Source organism: Abramis brama, assembly GCF_963993115.1.
Source record: "Abramis brama genome assembly, chromosome: 23".
Taxonomy (NCBI): Eukaryota; Metazoa; Chordata; class Actinopteri; order Cypriniformes; family Leuciscidae; genus Abramis; species Abramis brama.
Window position 1 is genome coordinate 27,519,655 of NC_139985.1, and position 26,707 is coordinate 27,546,361.

The window sequence follows — 26,707 nt, forward strand, 5'->3', positions numbered from 1 at the left end:
AAAAGGTAAGTGAAAAGTTGAGGAAGAAAGAGAGGTATCATTGTTCGAAGACTAAAAAGTGTTTGCAAGCAAAATGAAGACCGATCGGAGCAGTTCATTAATGCAGTCCAAGCTTAAATGCAGCAAGTCAACATGCAGCTCATACACACAAGCTTCAGTGCATCAAACCATGTGTGTGTGTTGTGTGCTTTATCCGTTTTTGTTAGTGTGGATTTAAAGGAGTAGTTTAGCAAAAAATTTAAATGTTCATCTCTGTGACCTTCTTTCTTTCATATTTTGTGAGAATGCAGCTTTTTCTAACAATGAAAGTAAATGGGGCTTTATTTTTTTTGGCATCTCCATGTTCAGTATCGCAACATGACATGTCTAAAACTACTCTAAAAACTGTACACTGAATTCTGAAAAGTTCTGTAATGTTTTTTTCATGTGTGCATTCATGTATGAATCATTTGGTTATTAGGTGTCCTTTTGGAGTCTCCAAGTGTCTTTTTTTGGACATTTACCTTGAAAAAAGCTCGCAGAAAATAACTTTGTGAGAATCGTCCTTCGATCTGATTTTCGGATTAGCAAATGATGACAAAATAAACACGTTAATCAAGACAAATGATGTATACTTCATTTCACGATTAAGCATACATATGCATGCACAAAAGCGTGGGATTAATCACGATAAAAAAGTTAATCTATTGACAGCCCTAATATATACATTTATTTATTTAAATGAATTAGTGCAGTTTGGAATAAATTAATGATAATTTTATTCCAGCCCAAACTATTTCTGTAATATATCTGTTGTAAGAATGCATGTACATTTGTGAGAGTCACCTGACACTCGAACACACACAAATTGAGTGTTAACTAATATTAATTAATGCTATTTTACACATCTAAACCGAGTTATATTATTATGCACACACAAAAAGACAAATGCACACAGAAAAGCAGATTTATCTGGCAACCAAATAACTACTTCTTTATCATAATCTATTCTATCGCACACTTCCTTGAAATGCAGATCACACTTCCTTTCTTGAAAGGCCAAGACCCCATTTACTGTGGGAGTGTGTGTGAGTGTGTTGTATTTTTCACAGGAGGTTTGATTCGACGACCTCGTGAAGCAGAGCAGAAGCAGAAACGCATTAAGATTCCCCACGCTGTGCTAGTATCTTTGTCCTTTAAGACTGAGCAAAGTTCATGTTTTCCGTCAACAGGACCGTCCGGCAGCGTGACTCACTGGGAGACCGCAGGCCCGACACTAGCTGATTCATTTCCCTCAGGATCACTGCCTCGCTCTATGAATTAGGACCGGCTGACACACACGTAACTGCCTTTTTTTCACACTTACAGATGGGAAGGGGGGGGCTAAACAAATGCCACATCGCTAAAGGGGTATTTCCAGGAAGGGGGGTTTTGTGCAGGGGATGAATGATGGGGAAAGGATACGATCAGTGCCGGGAAACAGGGTCCGTCCAGTGAGGAGCTCAGCCATTATGCAGCCCACCGACCAGATGTCCACTACAACACAAAACAAAAACACTCTTCTCATTCGTGGAAACAAAATACATTCTGTTAAAGACAATGCAATACTAACTTTCTTAGTAAATGTGTGTTAGAAATCAGAAATGGAGAGAGAATATTGTGCTTGGTGTGTTTTTCATGTTCAAACCTAACTTGGATCTTCAGCCGACAAAGTCTAAATCCCGCCTGGCTAGTGCGCTTCCCATAATGTTCCTCATTAGGCCAGTAGGCGGAGAGTAGACGGCCTTTTGTGGCTGTTCGAACACATTCGACCACATGAACGTTTACACTACGACATCAATCCGTTCGAATGCGTTTTCGACGACCTCTGGAAGTGGTTGAACGTGGCCGAGCTCAAAACCTTTTAGACCACGTTTACACCTGTATTTAGTGCCGTCCACTTGTGATCCGATCGACCAGAACCAATATAAACAGGGCCTAAAATTCCTCAGTGCACGTTATTCTAATGAAAGAAATTGTGGAGAGAAAGCTGCAATGTGTATTCATTTTCAACAATTAATAATACTATTGATTATTAATACTGTCAATATAATTACAAAAAATTACAACTTTTTAACTATTATAGTATTTTTTTTTTAATTAATTAGCTTTTATTGTCATTTTCATTTTAGTTTAAGTTTTAATAATTTTATAATGTGCTTTTTCATTTTTTTTTTTTTTTTTTTTGATACAGCTTTAATTTATTTCAGTTTTTGTCAAAGCAACATTTCTAATATTTCACAAAATCATCACAAAGATTTTTAGGTTTAAGTTTTCCTATCTAATATATTCATATTTTACTTTATTTAAATTACTAAAAAACGATTTTAGTAGTTTTAGTATTTCTATACGGTTACCACAAATGTTATTTTAGGAAATATTTTAGGTTTTCATCCCAAACAAAACCCATTAACCCAAATGTAAACTTTCAACTTGTCAGAAAGAAGGAAACAAGGTGATATGCAACTGTAATACGATCAACAAATGTGGAAACACTTCACAAATCTGTGTTTTTAACCAATAAGAAATTAAGCAATAAACAAAAATCGTAACAACAAAAACTAAAACACCATGGGATAAAATATAAGCATTTTTGCTAAATGAGGCCGTATGGGAGGGGAAAAATGATATTAACCAATAACATTACCCACTTATGATATCAAATCCCATCACCATTATTTCCAGCTGAATATTCTGTTTCAGCCAGAAATAATACACAACATGAAAGTTAAATGACTTGTGAATGTTGTCTTCAGTTACAAAATGTAATGAATCATACAAACACAGAAGCTATCCATACACAAGTGAGGATTCTGGGTAATGCTGACCTGTCATGTTGTAGTGCATCCAGTTGAGCATGATCTCTGGCGCGCGGTACCATCGGGTGGCGACGTATCCCGTCATCTCATCGTCAGTCAGCCGGGCCAGACCAAAGTCCAAAATCTGAGCACAGTATCAGAAGCAGCATTAGTCATAAACTAGAGCGCTCATATTACCCTGTGTGCCTCAGTGTTTGCCTGACAATAAACCCACTGTTGGTCAACAGAGGATAATAATAACAGATGTGACAGTGGAAAAAGCATCAGATGATGATGACGACGATGATGAAGATCTTGGCAAACAGAGCACGCTCTCACCTTCAGTTCACAGTCTTCATTTACAGCCAAGTTACCGGGTTTAAGATCCTGTACGACAGAGAAAGGGGAGCAAATAGATTGAGTAAGTGAGAATCACTTTGAATTTGCATCATGTTTTACTACGCTTTCATGCACTCATAAACATCATCCTAGGAGCTCAAATCAGGCCATGACAGAAAGAAAACAAACAACAACTTTCATTATAAACCATAAAGGTGTTTACACAAGCAGTGGTGCAGATGAAGCCCTAAAACCAAATCTGTGTCCCTCAGCAAACCTGCAATAAAACCACCGTTCCGCACTAATGAGAAAAAACTCAGAAATACGTTTGAGTCAAATCAGTTTAACTTTCTCACTGCCATTCCTTCCTTAATACACATCTAGTGATTCAGCCAGTGACTGAATACATTCATTTCTGAATTGTATTTCTAAAGTAGGAGCTCTGTAGTTTTTTCAGATATTTTATTAAATGTGAAAGACCTTAAACAAATAAATAATGTGTGTGTGTATATATATTTATAATGCATTTAACACACCTGCCCCACCCCAGACCTACAGTTCATCTTACATTTCATAACATAGCAAACAGAGCAACAACTCACTTCATGATGGAGGCTACAGATTACAGTTAGAAAGGCCCTAAACTTCAAGATATCAGGGCAAAAATGCCCTTGTACGAGTTTTTGTCTAATATTTACTATATCATGATGTAAAAGTCTAAAAGTTTATATGAAATCTAAAAGTTTATGTGCAATAAATTCTTTGTTGAATCACATAAAATATTTTTTCTAAAGCTTTTTGCAATGTCTATTTTATGCTTTTCTCATTTAACACAATAATGACTTTAAATTATCTTTTGGGGGTATTTTTTGTCAGCCAAATTTGATTTGTGATTAATTAATCTCCATGTCGTGTAAATCAAATAAACAAAATGTAATCGCCTGACAGCGCTAATATATATACCGTATATATACACACACGCACACGGGCGTTCCCGTTTGAAGATTTAGGGTCAGTAATATACTTTAAAGTCTCTTCTGCTCACTAAGGCTGCATTCATATTTGATCAAAAACACATTAAAAACAGTAATATAGTGAAATATTATTACAATTTGTTAACAAAAACAGTTTTCTAACTGAATATCTTTTAAAATGTCATTTATTCCTGTGATCAAAGCTGAATTTTCAGCATCATTACTCCAGTCTTCAGTATCACATGATCCTTCAGAAATCATTCTAATAAGATTATTGGCTGCTCATGAAATATTTACTATTATTATCAATGTTGAAAACAGCTGTGCTGCTTAATATTTTTGTGGAAAATTTGAGGATGAATAAAAAATTAACAGAAAGAACAGCATCAATTTGTAGTATTATGAATGTTTATATATATATATATATATATATATATATATATATATATATATATATATATATATATATATATATATATATATATATATATATATATATATATATATATATGTATGAAGAGTTCAGATGTAAAAGCCTCTAAGTGCCATCTGAAATTTTCTAGAATGATAATTTTTATCAAGCTCGTATATATTGAAGTTCAATAATTTCACTTAATAGGCAACTAATAGGAAATCTTCATTGTCATTTAAGTGAAATTACTGAACTTAAATATACAAGCTTGATAAAAATTATCATTCTAGAAGAAAATTTCAAATGGCACTTAGAGGCTTTTGCATCTGAACTCTTCATATATATATATATTAGTGGTGCACGATATATCGGCCGCCGATATAATATCGGCCGATATGGTCATTTTTTTACACATCGGTATCGTTCCGATGTCAAAATATGGCCGATGTGAACAGGCCGATATTTGACGTGTGAAGTTGAAGATGAAGTTGACGATGCTGACTCGCGATCTTTGCAGTAGTGAACGCGCCTGAGAGAAATACACATTTCATACAGATGACATAAGCAGAGAACAGTCTGTTTTCTTTCGTTTTGAATTGTTCTGTTTAAAAATAGACATTTCAAGCTTTCTATATATGTCTCAGGTCTGTGAGGCAGGTAGGTTTCGTTTATGAGACACGCTCCAGGACCAGGTTCACGCACCGTCGTCTCTGTGTCCTGATTAAATATTTTCTACTATATTATTTTCTACTTCTTATTTATTAAATCCAGGCAATTGGTTGATGAAACATTGATCAAAATTAAGATACAATTAATACAAAACGAATTTAAATTTAAATACAGGCTTTGTGCTTTCTGTTTGAGGTCTCTGTGAAAGTTTTAAAGCAGTCTTTTAGTGCCGCTTTCAGAGCGCTCACGTCCATAACGGAGAACTGTCCCGTCTGTAACATTGTTAACGCAGTCCAGTGCGACTTATATGTTTTTTTCCTCTTCATTTTTGACTGATCGTTTTTTGACTCGTAGATATTTGAATATATTGCTTGATATTTGATACCCGTTCGAATTTGATTTTTCTCAAAAGTGACAGCACGTGTGATTTGTGGATTAGGTCTACTGATAAGCGCGAGTGGAGAAACAGGCGTTTATTTATTCATTCTCAGTGTTGAGAAACGTAGCCTTCATGTGTTACGTTATTGTGTTAATAATAACTAAAGTAGCCTACCTAATTATGTTACATATTTATTTTGTATGAAAACTAGCGCATTCGTTACTTAGGCCTATGGATTAAAAAGTAGGCTACCATTGTATCAGTGCTGCGCGAGCTCTCTCTCTCACAAACACAGACGCACGCACACAGAGAGAGAAGATCATTGTAAAATGAAAAATTGGCGGGCTAAGTTTAAATTTTGTTCTTGCTTTTTTTTTTCTGTCAAAATGTCAGAAAGCATTTTGTATTATCCATCCGTGTTTTTAAAATTCGTTAAATGACGGACGTTTTACTGTTAACACAGCCCATATGTCGGATTCGTCTTATAGCCTACTTGTTATTATTATTATTATTTTGTTATTATTTTTAGAATAAGTGATTCGTTATGCTATTATTGGAGTCCTGTCTATTCATTGTCAACTGTTTTCTATAAATATGTTTGTATTGGCTAACATTTATTTAGTTAATGTGTATCCTGTTTAAAATGTGCAATGTTCAAACGCAAAGACAGTACGTCACAAATAGAAGCCCTTTTCCCTGTGGTATTTTTTAGTATCATATTTGGATATTGGAATAATAAATTAAGTAGCCTATCCTATACACAATGTTCCTATGTTTTTTTTTTTTTATACTGTTTTCTAGGGGTTTCTTAATTTTAGACAAGTTGACCAGCACACATTATATGCAATGCAATATAATGCATGTGTGTTTTGGAAAATAGATTTTTATTTGATTATCATAAAAATGTGTTTTCTATACAGAGATATATCAACATCGGTAAATATCGGTATCGGCCATAACAGCAATATTAATATCGGTTATCGGTATCGGCCACAATTTTCACATCGGTGCATCATATATATATATATACTGTATATATATACACACATACACACACATACCCATGAATAATTAAAAGGAGATATGGACAGAAAGTGTGGTTACTCACTCTGTGGATGATGTCTGCTGAGTGAATGTACTGTGTGGAGAAAAGACAGATGAACTCACTTTAAACAAATGCAGAGATCAATGAGAAGCCGTTGTTGAACGTCTGACACATCAACACATTATACAAGACCAGTCCTTCATATTCTTCATAATACATGCGTATTATAAACCTTACACAGTTATCTTTCAAATAACTTTAGAGAGAATAAATTACAGTAATTGTCCAGTAGGATATTCAACAGTAGAGTTAAAGGAAAACTTATAGCCACAATGTCCTGGAAGTAGACGGATGTTTTCTTCCGTGTTATGACATGCATCTCAGTTTGCAGTCGATTGTAAGAAAGGAGAGGGATTCAATCGGAAAAAATATTTGAGAAGTCCAGCAAACGTCACCAGAAGGAAGTCGTTTCAATAAAAGATTAAGTTGTGACATTTTGACTAAGAAACAAGGTCAAAAGAAATAAAGAAAGGAATGCATACATAGATAGATTGTTCACGACAAGATCAATAAGCTGCATTTAAAAAATAGAAAGGGTGAATATCCATTAATATTGATGAACTATTTGTGGTGTTAGTACTTTCTGTTGATTGACCACAGAAAATAACAGACATATCTCTCAGTTTCAGTAACACTGACCAGCTTTAAGCTTTTGCAAGTGCATTACAGTAAACACTTATGTTCTTTTAGATAAACTGAGGGATTATTCAAAATCATATGATGAGCAAAATCTAATATTACAATATGAGTGATATATACAGTACAGGTACTTTTGCTGAAAACTGAACCCCTGAATGTAATCAAGTAATAATAATGTCTACTTTTTAATTAAATTTATTTAATTTAGCGCCTATATGTGATTAATTTAAAAACAAAAACAAACAAAAAACTTAAAAATGAAGTCTTGCATCAGTACAAAAAAAGTTTCAAACTATTTAACACTAATCAAAGTAAAAATAAAAAGTTAAAAGCAAGATTTAGAACAGTAATCGATTATAAGACTGGATATATAGACAAATGTGCTTGCAATGTGAACTGTATATAGTATGTGTGAATACTGAATATATAAGAATATTATGTGTGAAGTTGCAATGTTTGGTAACTGTAAACAACAAATCAAAACATCAGTCCATTATAGTCAGTAAAGCTGTCTACACTTATGCCATGGATACTGTATATAGCACAGTATAATCCATACAGCAGAGTCCTGTCAGTCCTACTCAACGGCTTGCCACAGATGTTGTCAATAACCCAGAATATTCCTTTGAGCTCCCATTACATCGAGCAATTACAGCAAAGTAACAGTGAAAAGAGTGAAAACAGTGGGCAGGGCCTAACCTTCAATCCTCGTAGGATCTGATAAATGAGGAACTGGACGTGATCGTCTGTCAGCTTCTGGCACTTGACAATATTGTTGAGGTCTGCTCCCATCAGGTGAGTCACCAGATACCTGTGAAACAAAGTCATCATGACACAGCAACTTCACAGATCATGACACTGACGAGTGAAGACTGAGGAGGAGTACGAATAAGAGCTGCACAATCATAGTTTTCATGGGATACAAATTGCAAAATGAAGAGGAATTTTCACAAGATGACATGGGGTGATTTTTGGCCTGTAGTGCATCTGAATAAAAAAGCAGAAATATTATTTTTACTCTAAGGACTTGAGTGCAACAATCTGAGTGTACACACTTGGATGTGCTTTATGAAGAATCAACTCAAACCTTTTTCAGTAACTATTGAGTGAAAATAGTTTCCAATTGAGTCGAGATTTCACAGGCCACATTCACATTTATGCATTTGTCAGACGTTTTTATCCAAAGCGACGCACATTGCATTTCAAGGTACACATTTACATTCTTATCAGTTCTTGCTTTCGCTGGGAATCGAACCCATGACCTTGGCGTTACAAGTGCCAACGCTCTACTGTTTGAGCTACAGGAAAACATTCCTACTGTTTTTGACTAATTCAGCTGATAATTGCAGTGAGACATATCATGATCAATTTTACTTTGATAATCATGCATCATATATCAACGCTGTATACGTTGTAAATACAGTGCAGCGCTTCTGGGTTCTACGGCGCCTCATTATTGGCCTACACTGGTCACGTGAGCATTTACAACATAAACAGAGCAGGAGACTGACGTGGAAAAGAAGAAATAGTTGAATAAAGTCGTATTTTTTTGCTCACAAAAAACACTCTCATCGCTTCATAACCAGGGTTTGAAATTAACTTTTTCACTCACCGGCCAATTTGGCTACTAAATTTTTAAGTTACCGCTTGCTTATCTCTTTTATATATATTTATTGGCATGACTGTACATAATACAATATTGCCAAAGCTTGGAATACATAGAATAATAATAAAAAATGATAGAATAAAAAAAAAAAAATTATATATATATATATATATATATATATATATATATATATATATATATATATATATATATATATATATATATATATATATATATATATAAATAAAATAGAATTTGGATTTCATACATTAATTTCTTATTCAAACAAAATCCTGTCACTCAGCCATCTCCTCCATTCCTCTTTCATCCTCATCCTTTCCACCAAAAATGTGTTTTAGGTGGATAGATTAATACAGTACAAAGAACATAAAAAAATAAAATAATAATTTGTCTTTTCTGTTAACCAAATGCTTTTTAATCTTTGCTATTGCTTCAATGCAAATTAACAAGCGAGCCGTTATTTTTTGCGTGGTGATATTTGTTCAAGTAAGCCAGATAAAACTCAACGTACTGTCGCAATACTGTATTTAATATATCATGATGACTCACGAGTTGAGTATTTGCGCTAAATTTGCGCAGATTTAGTTTACAAGAACTTCCCCAGCAAAGTGAGTAAACGTAATAAGTAACACGCCAAACTGGCCAGTGATTTGACAGCGTTACACGCCACAGTCGATTTTTTGTTAATTTCGAAACCCTGTTCATACCGTTAAGGTTGAACTACTGTAGTCGCATGGACTACTTTAACGCTGTCTTTACTACCTTTCTGGTCCTTGAATTTCATCAAAAATATCTTCACTTGTGTACCGAAGATGAACGAAGGTCTTACAGGTTTGGAACGACATGAGGATGAGTAATTAATGACAGAATTTCCAGTTTTGGGTGAACTATCACTTTAACCTAGAACACACACTGTACAACCAATCCGCTTGTGGAATGTGTCTGGTGCGGAGCCAGCTGGGCACAGGGTCGCCTGCCGAAAGCTCTTCTGAACTGTGAAAGGAATCCAAGAGCCGCTCGTTTGACCCGGCCATGAGCCGTATCATTAACCTTAAGCATGAGCGCTTTGCGTGAGCACGAGGGGTGAAACAACCAGACTGTAGTAAAACGTCTTCTGTAGCAGAGTCGTTTGCATGGCAGATACTCGAGTATATGGATACATGCGGTTCAGAAATATCTCTTGCCAAATGCTCTCCTCCCTCTTGCCCCTGAGCTCTGCTCTCACACTCATTCTCCTAGAGATTTTCGGGGACGAGGTATTTATAGGAGTATTATAGTATTCTTAGCTCTTGTTTCCATGCATCTTGCAGTGCTTGTGCAAGCGCTCGATGCAGATAAAGAGCACAGCGAGACCCTTCCTCCAGTGTAGGCTCCTGTTCCTACTCTCTTCGCAACCAAACACAACTCACACTGGTGCTTTTGTTCCAGGGAAACTCACGGTGCGCTTCTTCCTCTCTCCCTGCAGTCGTGACCTCAGACGGCTCTAACCAGACAAAAATGAACTATACTGAGAGTGAGCGCAACAGTCCTTAAAGCACCCGAGATTAAAATGGGACCTTTATGACGATTAGCTTCGATGCATCATGTTCTAGTGGCTTTGCATCAATGACCCAGATTTTGCATTGGACATACAATGTTTTCTATACAAGCCAAGCCACAGGTGTGACATCCAGGATCGTCTTGTTCCAGGTTTCACACTGTTCAACCCTGACTGTGTGGTTAGTAATCAAGGGCAGCCAGGTTTCACTTTGCTTTTGTAACCTGTTGAAACACAGAAGTGCTTCTGAAGGGGCATTTACAGAGTGTTTAATGCTGCTCAGAAGGGGCACAAATGCATTTATACAGAATATAAAACTGGCAAGATTTAATCGGTCTTTCAATCTGGCTTTTATGCTGCATTATGTCTTTACACAATTTTGTAGCCTTAAAGGAACAGTTCACCCAAAAATGAAAATTATCCCATAATTCACTCGCCCTCAAGCCATTCTATGCGTGTACAACTTTCTTCTTTCAGTCGAACACAGTCGGAGTTATATTACAAAGCTCTTCCCAGCTTTGTAATGGCATTGAATAGAGCTTGAGTTTTTGAAGCTCCAAAAAGCGCATTCACCATCATAAAAGTAACCCATACGACTCCAGAGGGTTAATAAAGCTTCTGCGATGGGTTTTTGTAAGAAAAATATCCATATTTAAAACTTTATAAACTATAATCACTGGCTTGCGGCAGCTGGGTGACTCGTTGTTGGTTAATGTTCTTATCAGTATCTTATTAAAGGTGCTCAACATCGCGTTGAGCACCTTTAATTAAACTCGAGCACCTTAAACTTGAGCACCGTTGGGTGACGTCACTTCTTGTTGACGTTCGAAGTATTGTCAAACAAAACGGAGGCTAGCTCGACCCTCCCTCCTCCCCCTCCCTTCCGTGCTTTCTGAAACAGTCAAGAACGAGTCGAAGGCTTTTCCGATGTAAATTCGGGACTTTGCGCGTTCCTTCTCCTTTTCCCTCTTCTTTGCTATTTGTTCATCGGAACGTCGTCTCTTTGGTCGTGTGTCGGCCATATCAAAATTCAAGAGAATATAATTCTAACGTTAGTCGTTGTCGTTGTCTAGGACATCTCTCCTCTGGCTAACTTCCCTCTTCATGCTTCTCTCTCCTCCACTCCCCACACCCCCCTTCATGTGCACGCGCACTAACCCCCCACCCCCAAATCATTCTTGTCGGTTATTGGCTGGAACACTGTTTGTTATGTTTCGTGGTCCAGGCTGGGCCAGTTTGTTTTTGTTGCTGTTTGTGGAGCCTGGGCTGTCTACAGAGACCGCGTTTTTTTACAGTGTGTTCGGGGGACAGGCAGCTAGCGGATAGTAAGGAGATGTTTGCTGGATTTGACAAAAAATGTTTCGGCCTAAAAAACGTGTGACATCACTTAGAGCACCTTTAATAACCTCCTATTATGAGGTTTATAACAATAATTGGGCAAATACAAGTGTGCAACTTTGCAATTAACAATGTGAACTTTAAATTTCAGTCACACATTTCATAATAATGGAATTTAACAATAATATAGAAATGCAGTAGTGAGTTATGTAGAGTTTTGCATGAAAATATAAAAAACAAACAATGCATCGGGAACAGTGTTTCGGTATAATGGCAAATATTTTTTACAAGTCAGACAACCATAAAATGATGCATGACACTAAAGAATTTAGGACAGAAATGTGTTGATGCACTAGATTCTAATATTCACGACACAAATAACAATATATGAATAAAATATATGAAATTATCATATAATGGTTGAGCTCCAGAAAATATCAGCATGAGTGAAAAGTGAACTGAAGTCAATCAAATGAAAACCATAAAAAAAGTAATATTTTTTTGTATATTATAGTTACTGTAATATTTACAATAATAATAATAATAATTATTTTTATTCATAATCTTTTTTATAAATAACTAATGATAATTAATAATTACCTCAAGATTATACATATTTACAAAGGTATATGTGTGCATTAAGCTTACAAAGCAAGTGACACACAATAATTATTAGCATGACAATTAATTGGCCAAAATTTCATAATTACGACATCTCATATGCCAGGGCAATACATTTTTATCTATAATTCCCTGGATGAGCGATTATTCTATTGTTTGTGTTATGATTATTTCGAGAGGCAGCTATATGAGGCAATAACAGTTTGCAGGTTATTGCCTGTGTGCCACGAGGAAATTATGCTGAGCAGATGAAGCCTGTTGCCACGGTAACTGCGGATATTCCCAACACGTGCACAGCCACGATGTTCTTTCCCTCTCCCGGAGCAGAACTTGACGGGAAGTAAACGCTGCTGCTTTCTGATTATCACTTTGACAACTGGATGCAAGGTGTTTGAACACTTCCGGATTGAACAGGGCCTTCGACACATGCCGCATAATCAGGGCTACATCTAATTAAGATTTTATTGAGCAATGCGGGGTTGTGAAGGAGACACCTACACATCCAATAATCAGATGGGACCTTTAGATACACCTGAGTGATTACTGAAGTGAGCCACTTCATACTGCGTTATTCTTTTTCTCAGAACCCACAGACCTGCAACCCATAATGCCACACACATGCCCTATCAACTTTTCACAACAACATGGAACAAGCAAAGAGTCGATAAACTGAGCGTTCTGGATGAAGTAGAATAAGTTGACAACTATATCGTGCTATGAGCATTTTTCATGAACATACTTTTTTTTTTGCATGTTTCAGAAGTGCAAGGTGGCCTGAAATGTGCCTGATAGGATGAAAAAAGGTTCACGTTAACCGTGAGGAAATGAAGCAAATACTCACACGTCATTGAATTCTTCTAGACTGGTAGCGGGCGAGAAAACATCTAGAAGACCAATTACCTGCAACAAGGACAAGAGTCAGAGACAATTAGTCTGAATCACAGCAACATTACAAGATTAAGGTCAAATCATTGAAAAGTGTTTTTGCTCTATTCCATGAGTGTGCACTTCAACTGAGCACACACACTGAACAGACTGTACTGTAAACACATTAGCTGCTCTTCATCATGTGTCCTGACTGAAGTTGTTTTCTGCTGTTGGTAAGTATGCGGCCCATTGCGGTTCCCCTCAGAGGAAGCAGCACACAGAGTGAGAGGTGTTGCTTCCACTTGTGAACATCCTCTGTTACACTCATTTATATTTTGTGTGGGCATCACCTCTCTCTCTCTCTCTCTCTGCAGGAGGAGGAGAAGGTACATTTTATTCTGGTTAAACTGTTGATGCACTTCTGCCCATGGTAACATGCATGAACCTTGGCCATCGTCAGTGTTTCAGCAAAATGATGACTATTAATTACACAATTGTTCAAAGGTTTAAGGTAGGTATAACGTTTTTTGAAAGACGTCTCTTCTGCTCACCAAGGCTGCATTTATTTGATAAGGTTTTTTTTATTTTTATTTTTTTTATTTAGTTTTCGATTTGAATATAGGCTACTTTAAAGTGTAATTTATTCCTGTGATCAAAGTTGAATTTTCAGTATCATTACTCCAGTCTTCAGTGTCACATGATCCTTCAGAAATCATTCTAATATGATGATTTGATGCTCAAGAAACCTTTCTGACTATTATCAATGTTGAAAAGTTGTGCTGCTTCATATTTTTGTCAAAACGTGATGCATTTTTTAGGATTCTTTGATGAATAGAAAGATCAAAAGAACAGCATTTATATATAAAAAAAAAATCTTTAAGTTTAAGGAGTGTGTCATTGAGAATTAATTACAAACTTGATCATCATGAATAGAGTTGGGAATCGAAAAATCGAAAAGAAAAAAAAGTGTTATAAAATTAAATATTTGATTCCGCTTTATTGATTCCTGTGAGCTCATTTTAATGTGGTTTTAAACCATTTAAGCACAAGAAGACGTGAAAGAGAACTCAATTCGGTAGTGTTTTCTGTGCTGGGCTGTTCTCTTTCGCACCTTCTTACACTTTAACGGACAAATACACACAGAATTGTGTCAAAATATCCTTGTTAACAGTCATTTATGTCTTAAGTGAACGTAAACAGTTGAGAAAGAAAACACACGTGTAACAGTATATTGGATCCTGCATTCGGTCTTAAAGAGACAGCAGCCGAATAAACCTGCTGGTGTCACTGGCAGCAGAAAGTCAGACACCATCTAAAACAGCCACATAAATTAAAAAGACGGATGGAAAAGAGGAGAAAACATCTCAATAGCCGCGTTTCCACTGTCGGGCCAGTGCTAGCCAGGGCTTTAAATGGGCCGTGCCGGGCTAATAGCACCAGGCCTGCGTTTCCACTGTCGGGCCAGAAGCTCCACAGCGCTTCACTGAAACACGCCCGTAACACGCCTCTCTGGAACAACGTCACACTAACCCATCATTTCACCAACAAATAGAAGTTTTATCAGAAAACTAATCAGAAATCACTGGAAACAGCGTTGAAAACAAACATGATAAAAGCGGCCGTTTGCTGGCATTTTTGTTGTTTACTTGAATATTTAAAACCCAAGCATCGATGTTTTACCACAGGTTTACAATAAAAAGTGATACACTGATCATAATGAATTAATTTATGTCAAAATTACACATTTGTCACTCAGAAATAAATTACCGTTTGGTCTATTTCACAAAAGAAAGAGGAGGTAGAGGACAGACTTACTTCTTCAGTCGCGTCTGTTTCTGTTTATCTGGTAGTTACAGGACATATTTACATCACATTTAGAAAGAATGATAATTTCTACAAATATATGCCACCAAAAATACGACCTGAGGAGCTTTAGCACTCTCCCAACTCCCATACAGATATTTTCAGTTCAGTCTTTATTTTATGATAGTCCGGTATAAAGAGACGAGACGTAGGCTACTGACAGATACAATAAAAACATGACTGTGATAGCAGATATTGGTCTGATTTCTTCAAGCGTTCACTATGTTTTTTTACTATGCTTATCTTCAAGCGTTTACTGTGGTAATGGTTAGCGCGCATAGTCTTTTGCATCACAAACAGAAGGCATTCAAACATGAACATTAAATTATTTTAAAAGTCTTTAATGCTAACAGAATCATCCGGCGCTGCCGTCTCCCGACAGTAAACTCCGCCTCTGTTCGTAACCACTCCTCTAGCCCGAGCTGGCCCGCTTTGGCCCAAGGTATTCGACGGGCCAGAAATCCTGGCCGTTGGCCCCGAGTAAGCCCCGATCAAGCCCCGGAAGTGACAGTGGAAACGCAACTGGCCCTGGCACGCACTAGCACGGCCCGGCCCTGGCCCGACAGTGGAAACGCGGCTATTGTTATGTCTCAATGTAATAATAATAATACTAACACTAATAATAATTATTATTATTACTAGGTGTGTGTGTGTAGAGGGTTGCTTATGTTTTACTTGATCTTTTTTAATAAACAGTTTACATTTAAACAGCATGTGGCCTTCAAATGTTTGTATTATTTACTTATAATGATTATCATCATAAATAATAAACTCTTTGAATTTAATTTAATATTTTTTTCAAATAGTTAAATAAAATAGTTCCAACAGATTTAGCTGTGGTACCGAAATTGGTACCGAGAACCGTACAATTTTATTGGCATTGGTATTGGTAGCGACTACTGGAATTTTGGTATCTATTGTGGTAAATTTTGACTAACTTGTAGAATTTATAATAGATAATCTGTAAATGAAATATATTTCTCAATAGAGATTTATATTACAATTGTGGCATGTTGTAGTTATAGTTTCTAAATGTGTAGGTTGCTACTTTTCATAACAAATGCTATAGATCAATAAAAAAAATTTATAAAAAATAATTTACATGTCTCCAAATCTCCAAAGTGTCACAATAAATGACTTTTATCATCTGGATTCAGTCAGATTTAATGAGAATCTGTTGTTAGTGTGTAATAAGTGGGCAGATAGTTTGCTCCAGTACAGTATTTTATGTTACTTAGCCTATATTGCGAAAGATAGTGTCGATAAATAGGTTTACAGATCATATTTCACTGCACACAAAGAAAATAGAGCAAAAACTCGCAGCTTGTGTGCCAGTTGTTGCCACTGGTTTCAATATGAAAAAGGAAGATTGATGTTTGAAGAGCCGATCTGTTCAGGGATTTGAGGGTTATTAAACATTAACATCTGTGAGACAGAGAGACAGACAGACAGACAGCGCCAGGGAACCCAAAAGTGCGTGCATGAAGGAAAGTGGAGGGAGAGAGAGAGAGAGAGAGAGAGAGAGGGAGGGAGGAATAGAGCGAGTAGGTGGCTGTGATCCAGCATAGAGTTTCACCCACGCTCAAACAGAGGCAGCACAGATTCGTGGACTCTGGGCAGAACGCAAAAAAATGAAGGGTGTTTTTTTTTCTATGCAAAAACATGGTGAGTACCTTGACAAAAACAGGCAATAAATAAGAAAATCGCATATAGGAACTGCTGCATGCCTGCTGAAAAACAGCAGCTCTTAAATGCACTTTTGACCTTCGACTTAGGCATTTTGAACAAAGCATTACAGAGATCTGTCACAAAACTGTTTTAAAAAGCAAATATTTCACATTATGCATTCATGATGTTGCAGGGAACGCAGCACACTATGCAGTAATAGTGCATAATGTCTCCCCACGCCCTCATTAGCTCTCAGACAATAATCAATAGAGTTTCATAACGCACAGATGAATCCCCCGCTGGGATCTGTGCTGGCAGAGGATGTGAGGTTGCTTAATAGACATGAAAGTGGAAGGAGAAGAAATCACAGATCATGAGCCGCATGTGAGAACTTTAGAAATACAGTCAGCGCAATCCTGTCAAAAGAGCAGTCATACTGTATCTGAAGGTGGAAGAAAGAGCAGTTAAAACATCTTTCTTACATTCTCGTGTTTCATGTGTTTCAGCAGCCGCAGTTCTCTGTATGTGCGCTTGGCGTGGATGATGGACTGAAAGGGCCGGGACAGCTTCTTGACTGCGACCCTCAGGCCTGTCTTTGCGTCCAACGCGGAGCTGTGGAAACAAGAACAACATCGCAGGCCACAAGATTACAGGAGACTCCTGGTTTCACAAGCAGTGATGTTGTAGGAGAACATCCCTAAAAAGCTGGAATAACTGGTTTCAAAAGCATAAAATGCTCCGTTACCATAATAAAAGTGGGTTAGTTTCATACAGCAAGAGTAAGAACATGAATCATCATATGCAAATTAGATTCTCATATACCTCCCTCCTGAAAACGTGACTTTTTATAACCATCTAGATTTAATAAATAACACAGAATGCTTTGTTTGGAAAGCCTTAAATATCAGCATCCTCCTCTCAGCCACTGCAGTGGCGGAAAAAGATGGTGGAAAGACGGATCCCTGCTATTAGCAATTTTCCAATTTTATATGATTTGCATCTGTTCACGTACAGGGACTTAAAACGGCTATTTAAGAAAAAATGATGCTGGGAAAGGTGTATCTGAGATTGTGGGGATTCCAAATAGGTTTAAATCTGTAAAATTAACTATTAAAGCATTTGTGTTGAAAATGTGTTACATGTATGACATCAAATAAAACTGTGTAAATGATCAGATGTGGTGAATAAATATATCGTATTAGTACCCTGGAAATCCAGAGTTCTCGCGAGAGCACAAGTTGAATTTTCTCAGCGAGTTACTCTGGTGTCTAGTAATGATGCTCATTAAATATGCCCCTCGATCTGAGCTGCACCAATCACATCGGGTTATCTGATATAGGCGGAGCTAAACAGATGACGACAGCACTGTGACGTTGAAGTCATTAGTAAACATTGCAAGATGGCTATGGATGAACACCAGTTGTTTGAAACGGCTTTGGCCGCTACAATGAACGAGTTAGACTTGGCTTTTTATCTAAAACAGGAACAGAAGACGGCGATCAAATCGTTCCTTTGCAAGAAGGGCGTTTTTGCTGTTTTGCCGACCGGATACGGTAAGAGTCTAATCTACCAGTTAGCTCTGCTTGACGCACCCACCGCTAGCCTAGCTTAGCACAAAGACTGGAGGTAAACGGCTCCAGCTAGCAAATCACTCCGCCCAAGTAGCAGTGCTTCGCCTTCTGAGAATATAGTTCCCAGTATGTGTACGGTTAGAAGATGGCTGTGTCTCATGTGACCTTGTTATTTGTACACGCTGTGACTCTACAAATCACAACATGTAAATAGGAAAATGTTGGCATTATTTTGTCATTTTTTGGGAGCAGTATGCTAGCTGGAGCTGTTTACCTCCAGTCTTTGTGCTAAGCTAGGCTAGCGGTGGGTGCGTCAGACAGAGTTACGGCACGCACAGAGATGAAAAGGGTATGTATGGACTTATCTAACTCTGGGGGATACGGTGAATAAGCTAAAGTCCCAAAAAGTCGGCGTGTTCCTTTAAATATTTTTTATTAATATAAGAATATTCATGTATATGTAATTCTTATGTACAATTTCAACTAATCATCTACATTACAAAACATCTGCTCAATTCACAAAGCATGGCTAAGAAAACGGTCATCATGACAAACAGACTCAGGCCCCAATTCCGTTTTCCACATAAGCGTTGGAACAATGGAAGAGCAGTGACCATGGCGGCTCCGGCTTCTGCGGTCAGGAGAGCCAACAGGCTTTCCAGGAAGTGTAAGTAGGCCAGTTTCACAGATGGAAGGAGCCTGAGTTACCGTTCTCCAAAGAACACACCTCGCCAAAGTGCCCGCCCAGACAAATAATAACACACTGTCACACACAAACCCACAAGACACCATAATGGAAGGAATAGCCATTTACAGTACAACAAACATTCACTCTAAAATTAAAAATTAAACCATTTATTCCTGTGATCAAAGCTGAATTTTCAGCATCATTACTCCAGTCTTCAGTGTCACATGATCCTTCAGAAATAATGCTAATATGAAACTGTGGGTAAAACTTCTGTATGCATATACATACAAAATACACACAAGGTTTATTATGTTTAACTAAAAACTAAAACTATTAAAAACACTCCAGTTAATTTAAATAAAATATTAGTTGAAAAAATTGAACAATTATGCCTTGGCAATAAATGGAAATATGTTTAAGTTAAAGCACTGAAATTATTAACTATTATTAATTATTCAAAACGAAAACTAAAAAAAAAACCTAAATTTTATAATAGATAAACCTTAAAAATAAACCTTATTACACATTTTTTTAGACTAATAAAATGACGAAAGCACAATTATCATGAAAACTAAAAAATATTAAAAAAAAGAAAAGCTAAATTCAAAATATTAGAAAAACTAAATGACACTAAGACAAATATATACAGGCTATATTTAATTTTTTTTATGTTTGTTCACTAAGGCTGCAGTTATTTGATCAAAAATACATTAAAACATATTGTAAACTAGTTATAACAATTTGTAAAACATAAATAAATGTACCATCAGATCACACCCTTGGAAAAACGTGTTGCTACACAGGAACACATGCAAATCTTTGTGACACTAAAGTACTGAGATGACTTACTAAGATAAATCACGCTCAGACATGCTACAGTTTTGACAGACACACAATGCCAACAGTGAGGTCAAAATCCGCACAGCTTTATAGTTGAGTCTTGTAGTAATGATTCTCTTCTAGACTCTTACATAACGAGCAGTGCGTGACTCAAACTAGCAGGACGAGGGATCGAGGCATTGCTGAAGTCTCTCCACTGCACACGCTCATGGGTGTGGTGTTTATGGGAGATATCGACTCGCACGCATTGTGAACAGACGGCTACAGACTGAACATTAGCTACAGTTAGCCAGTGATATCTGCACAGCACACCGGCACAGGACTGGTGTTCTACATGCATGCTGGGTCTAATCCAACAGAAAGATCTAGTAGAGCGAGACTCGAGCCAATGACTCAGTGCTGATTGTGAAACATGGGAAACCACCACAGAGCACAGGAAAAGTCCCATTTCAAAGCTGATCTGCTCGTACTGGACATAGAGATTAGCATTTAGAGCCTCAGGCTTTTCCTCTGTATTAACTCAAAAACCATGAACAGCCTATAAACATTCATAGACCATCAGGTTTTCTTGGCTTTTATCGCTAATGTTTATGTTCACAGTAGGGCTGCGCGATGTATCGTTTTAGCATCGAAATCGCGATGTGCGCATCCACGATAGTCACGTCGCAGGATGTGCGATGTCAAGAATAGGGATCATAGTTGATCCGTAGCGGCTCAGAAAACCATATATCAGAAGTTCACTGATATGGCTTTAAAACGCATGCTGATAATAAACTTTCATGATGATGAACTGCAATGATAATCGAAACCAAACATGTTTTAGTTTCTGGCAAAGTGTCCGAGGCAAGAGTTGCACAGGCTCCGCCCTCTTCTGGGAAACAGCAGCTCATTTGCATTTAAAGATACATGCATGAAAAAAAGCTTTATTCCTTCCACTCAAAAATCATTTACAACATGGTTTAATAAATGATCTGTGGGGTTTTTTGAGTTGAAACTTCACAGACACCTGCAAGATATTACATCTGGTAAAAAGGGGCATAATAGGTCCCCTTTAAAATTAACTTCTTGTTTATTGAACTGTTGTATAAAATCAATATCACATTAATCATGCTGATATTTGGAGAAAAAACAGCACTCTTCGTGGGATACTGATTAACTATATTAAATTATGTAAATATAAAAGACGGAGGTATTTTTGCCCCGTTATCTTGAATATTGTGGGGATTCTAAATGCATTTTAATACATCACGTAGTCTATGCATGTGTTTTTGTAAAGTGAGGGACATACTCAATATAATTACACACTGTTAAAACAACAATCACAATATTATCTTAGACGATATATAATCGCACACCCCTATAGTCACAATAAAGAAGAAAAGATGATAGCAATTTCGGTTTCATTCTGACTTTTCAGTTTCACATATTGATTCAAAAATCAATCATCAAAAAACCCTTATTATACTTATTTTACGGAATGAAGTTTATTTCCTGAAACTTTACAGTGTATATGTGGTCATATCAATGTTCATTTTGAATACCACCAAAAATAACTTTGACTCATCCATTCCAATAAATTTTCTATAAAAAAAAAAACATTTAAAAAGCATTTTCAATGGGAGTCTGACTCTGTAAACTCTATTTTTGTTATTTTCATGAATGAAGAATAACTATTAAAACCAGAATGTGCCTTTAACACAGTAGCCAGGGAGACAGTTGTGTCTTCAGTTCGACCTTATCTAGATCATGAAGAAATAGTGCCAAGGCAAGAAAAACAGGACGGAAGTAGACCAAAGGAGTTTCCGGCGTAGAGCGCCGTGACTCGATCGCTGCGTTCCTGTCCTTCTGCCCTGCACTTGATCACACACAGCTCTGACTGAACGACTGAAGACACACACTGACTATGTGCTTTTGCTCAGCTGTCGCACTTCATGTTCTCCACGGATGCACTTGGATGATAAACAACACTGTTCTTCACTTCACTTCTGTTTTTTTTTTAAATACAGGGATTTTCCCGTTTGATTCAGCAACTCCAAGAGAAACTCCCAATCTTCCAGAGTTCTGCAGTCAGAATCTTCCAGATTCTTTCAAACAACAAGACTTGTGACCTCAACAATGTGGGACGTTTGCAGACGTTCACAGCCTGGATTTTCATGAAATCACAGATTAGATATTCCACTGGTGCTCCAACAAAACACACCTCTAACAATAATTAAAAAAATTTCAAAAGGCAGAGATGTCCACTGAACAACATGACATTGCTAACCTGTATATCCCATTCTCAAATTTGATTGGGCGGGTGGCATGATAGTTAGTACAGTGAGCAACAGTTGGGATCCGGAAGAAAAAAAAAAAAATCATATTATCTATATTTTAATAGACTTTTATCAATAACTCATCCACCGTATTTTTGATTGTAAATTGAATGTGCGAGGCTTCTGGTGTCATCCGCTTCCAGTTATTTTTAGCTGTACAAAACAGGGCTGTGTTTCCCAAAAGCACTGTAGGTCTCAGTTAACCGTAGAGACCATTGGTGGCAATTGTTCTACGATCAACTTAGGCTTTACACCGTGTCCTAACCAGACGCGATGCGATAAGATTCCAGCGACAAATAATTGGTCTGTCCACACTAGACGCTGTGAGATGCGTCAAAATCAATCAAACCCACAACCAATCAGAACAGCGTGTGGGCGGTGTCAGCCAATCAGAACAGCGTGTGGGCGGAGTCTCACGGCACCAGAGAGTCATCTTGACGCCACTCGCAAGAAAATGGATAAGTAGCTACATAATCAAATTCACAAATATTACACCATTTAAACATTATTCAAACACATAGGCTACTGAGTTACTAAAACAATCTTTGTCAATAATACACTTGTTTGTTCACAGTTTGAACGTTCTTGTTTCCCATTTGTTTAATTTCAAGATCTGAGGTGTGTTGGAAGCGGGACTTTTATTTTGACGGCGCCCCGGACTTTTATTTTGATGGGCGGCGCTGAGAACACCAGCGCCAGAAGAGAACGGCAACGGCAGCTCCGGAGAATGATCACACAGCGCTCGCTCACTCACTCACATTCTCCGTCTTCATTAATTTATAATCTCTGTCAGTCACATCTAATACTCTGTCAGTCATACCTAATACTTTGTTAGACAGAACTGGTAAACAAAGAAAGTAAATGGTATGCAAAGTAAGTAAAGTAAAGCGTTTGCTTTTATTTTATTTGTAACAGAAAAGGCAAACAAGCTAAAATACTTTCTCATTTGCCGTCAACATTCAGCAAATGCACATCTACGTCATTTAAACAAATGTCTGAATATCTAATAAACATTTAATTTCACAAACCTTGCAGATTTAATCGAATCGAATAAAATATGCTGATATATAACCAGTTGCCAACTGTGTCATATTCATATCGTTTTCACTGTGCTGTATGTAAAATTAGCGTTACCTTGTCTTTATTGAAAAAATATGATTAATTTACCAGCACGAAATTACCAGATTACTGAGTGCCCTGTTACAGTGTTTACTTTCTTTTTATTCACATATTCATATTTCTAAACAATTACTTTGTGAAAAATACTGTAATAGGATTGCAGATTCAAGAAGTTGCCATCTAAAGTATAAAAGCATATTTATTTTAAAGATGTGTTTTCTAATTTATTAATAATTTATTAAATATTGATTAAAATAAATATATATATAAAATATCGGCTTTATATCGGCCACCCTGCTCTCTAAGATATCGGCATCGGCCATCAAAAAACCAATATCGGTCGACCACTACTTAAGAATGACGCAAAATGACGATTTTTACATCATTATAAGCTGGAACGTATTTCTCCCCGTCTCAGGGGAAAATGAGGGAATAATGCACGAACATTCAAAAATATGACTGAGTTTCTAACGATACAAAGCTTAATGCAAATGGCTGGAGTGACGCTTTAAGCGGTTCTCGTGACGGGGTTATCAGAAGTGTCTTTATATTCAGCCTGACAGACAGAGTGCTTCATGTGTGCCCAGAAACACGTGGCAGGAATGATTGACGTTGAACAGACCTGAACTGCTTGATTTACCAGACTGAAATGTCCTGGGAACACACACAATGGAGCGCCATTTATATCCCTGACAGAGGACACCGCTAGGACAGGATCCGCCCACATTATTAGGGACTGTCCAGGAAAGAGAAAGAGACCCGAATGGACCGTCCTCCAGACCTGTGGCTGGAGCAATGCAGGCTTCTCCTTCCTGAAACTCCCCGAGCCACATGGCAAACGGTTTTCTCTTATTCATTACCCCGACACACACGCCGATACGAGCTCAAAGAATGCATTTCCTGCAGAGGTTTCAAACCATTTTGAGTCACTTGATGTCTAATGTAAAATCTGGGTCCTGGAAGGAAAACCACCACTAATCTAGACTCCTCGAGTCACTCATGTAAATGAAGTCATATTTAGCACAGGTTTAACAGGAGTCCTCACAAACATGACTAACCCAGATCTGTGGTGAGGAGACCACCTAATCCTGGAATTATGAGTCAGAGCCGAGAGTGACATCATGCTGTCCTCATCAGCATGCACTGAAACATTACATTTCTTGGATACACCTAAATTTCTCTCAGGTTGAGTATACATATAATGCACCGATATGAAAATTTTGGCCTATACCGATACACGATAATTCTTTATATTTAAAAGCCGATAACCGATATATTGGCCAATAAATCTAAATCCAGATTTTTATATTATTTTTGAGAGCCTGATTACAAAAACAAAAGTCTCACCATTAAAAGCCATGTCCCAAAGCACACAATTATAATCATTGTAATTGTGCTGCACATGTTGCACTTAACCGTATTTTTCTGTTTTGAAGTGATTTCAATCATATTTCAAGCTCGCATCTAAAGTGTCTCAGCTGGAGGAAATAATCCATTATTTATCGGCTTTAATATATCGGACAGATTTTCTTATCGAGCCGTAAACGATAACATTAAAAATGAACATATATCGGCCGATACGGTGGCTGATATATTGTGCATCCCTAATATATACATTTACTTATATTATAATTCATTTACATTATTTATTAAAATAATAATATTTTTATTATAGATTATTCTAATGTATGATTTACTTTTTATGTTAAATGTGTGATAACTTCTGAGTTTTAATTGTGTTTAACTTTTTATTGCTTTTATACTCAATAATAAACTATTTTAACTGTATTATTTGTTTATTATAGATTATTTTTGTGCAAAATTTACTTTTTACATCAAATGGTCAAAAACATTCACAACTGAGTTTTAATTACGTTTTTTACACAATAGTAACAGATTATTACTTTATTATTTAGATTGTAATATGTTATTAATTTATATTACTTATTTAAAATGTATATTTTTATTATTTTTTATTAGAGTTAATTACAATTAAATTTAATTAGTTATAAATACATTTAATTGTTTTATAGATTTTGTACAATGATGACTATTTATTACATTATTATATGTGCATTAATTTATATTATTTATTAAAAATAGTAATGATATTTTATTATATATTACTTTCATGTATGACTGCCTTTTTATATTACTCATTCGATAACTAATAAAACCAGTGTTGGGTGTAATTAATTAGAAAAAGTAAAGGGATTACCCTTACTTTTTCTGTAATTTAATTACAGTTACTTCTGATGTAATTGCATTAAATACTGTATAGATTATAGAACAATTCTATATAAAACAATAGTGGATTTAACATCAAAATGTTGATATACATCGTGCAAAGAATACTGACCGTACAGTACGTATCTCACACATGCATTATGTTCAATACATATAAATACACTGAACATACGCCATTTGACACCCGACAGTGACTTCTGCAAAGCAAAGCACAAAAAAAAAAAAAAATCCCATGCAATCGAGTGCAAGCCCGTTCACGTTCTCGGTTTGCAGAGTGTTTTCTGGCTCAACTTGCAGTGCTGCAACATGACTCTCCACAAACAGACCTAGCACACACACTGTGGATCGCACGCGAGAGAGAGGCCCGAGCGGCCAGATCTGGTTATGCAAGAGCTTTACGCACGATATTATTCTCCAGTATAGATATTTACCATACGGATCCATAAGCTCCAGAACCCACGGGCGACAAATTCTGGTACCGCTCCGGCACCTCCCAAATGGTCTTATTGAGCTCCTGTCGATAGAAATTCGGTCTCTCCTTCTGGGACATTCCTGTAGAGGAGTGGAAACTTCTGCTGCTCTCCTGATCTCAGTGCTCTGATAAAAACAACAAAACTAACTAAACAAAAGCGCGAGCTCCGCGTTCACAGAGCTGTCCGCGTGCATCAGAGGACATCGGTCACATGCACTGGCGCTGAAGATCGTGCACAAACTCCAACTCTGATCCTTGAGGAGTCGCTGGGTGGCGAAGCGTGAGATTTCTGCTGCGGACTTCTTGGATTTCTTTCCCTTTTTTCTGTTACAGGTTCTCCTCTGACTAACACGCTTGACGTCACGACATAAGGGAAACTCTCGGGACTTCGCCCCAAACCTCGCGAGAACTAGAACCTAAGCGACACAGCAAACTGTTTATATTATAGTCCAGTCATTTTAAGCCAAAATGGGGGTCAACCTTGAACAAATTGCAACAGAAGCAAACTCAACTGATTTTGTATCCTCAATATGTCCTGAGTAAGAAAAGAAAAAAGCCCCGAAGAATCCCATTAGGGGAAAGTTTCGAAAAAGACCCAAAT

At 37.0% G+C, this 26,707-nt stretch overlaps 1 protein-coding gene across 2 annotated transcripts in view; it reads right to left on the reverse strand.

Annotated features, from left to right (window-relative positions):
• The window catches only part of mapk14b (mitogen-activated protein kinase 14b), a 36,468-nt gene extending 9,989 nt beyond the window's left edge, over positions 1–26,479 (reverse strand). For both annotated transcript variants that reach the window (XM_084100535.1, XM_084100534.1), the window contains exons 1-8: positions 26,066–26,479; positions 17,337–17,466; positions 13,298–13,356; positions 8,033–8,144; positions 6,698–6,727; positions 3,156–3,203; positions 2,847–2,961; positions 1,444–1,515 (exon numbers count right to left, since the gene is read on the reverse strand). In XM_084100535.1, the coding sequence (XP_083956661.1) occupies positions 1,444–1,515; positions 2,847–2,961; positions 3,156–3,203; positions 6,698–6,727; positions 8,033–8,144; positions 13,298–13,356; positions 17,337–17,466; positions 26,066–26,184 (685 nt within the window). In that variant the 5' untranslated portion in view covers positions 26,185–26,479. The remainder of the gene's footprint in view (positions 1–1,443; positions 1,516–2,846; positions 2,962–3,155; positions 3,204–6,697; positions 6,728–8,032; positions 8,145–13,297; positions 13,357–17,336; positions 17,467–26,065) is intronic.
• Positions 26,480–26,707: the final 228 nt, after the last annotated feature.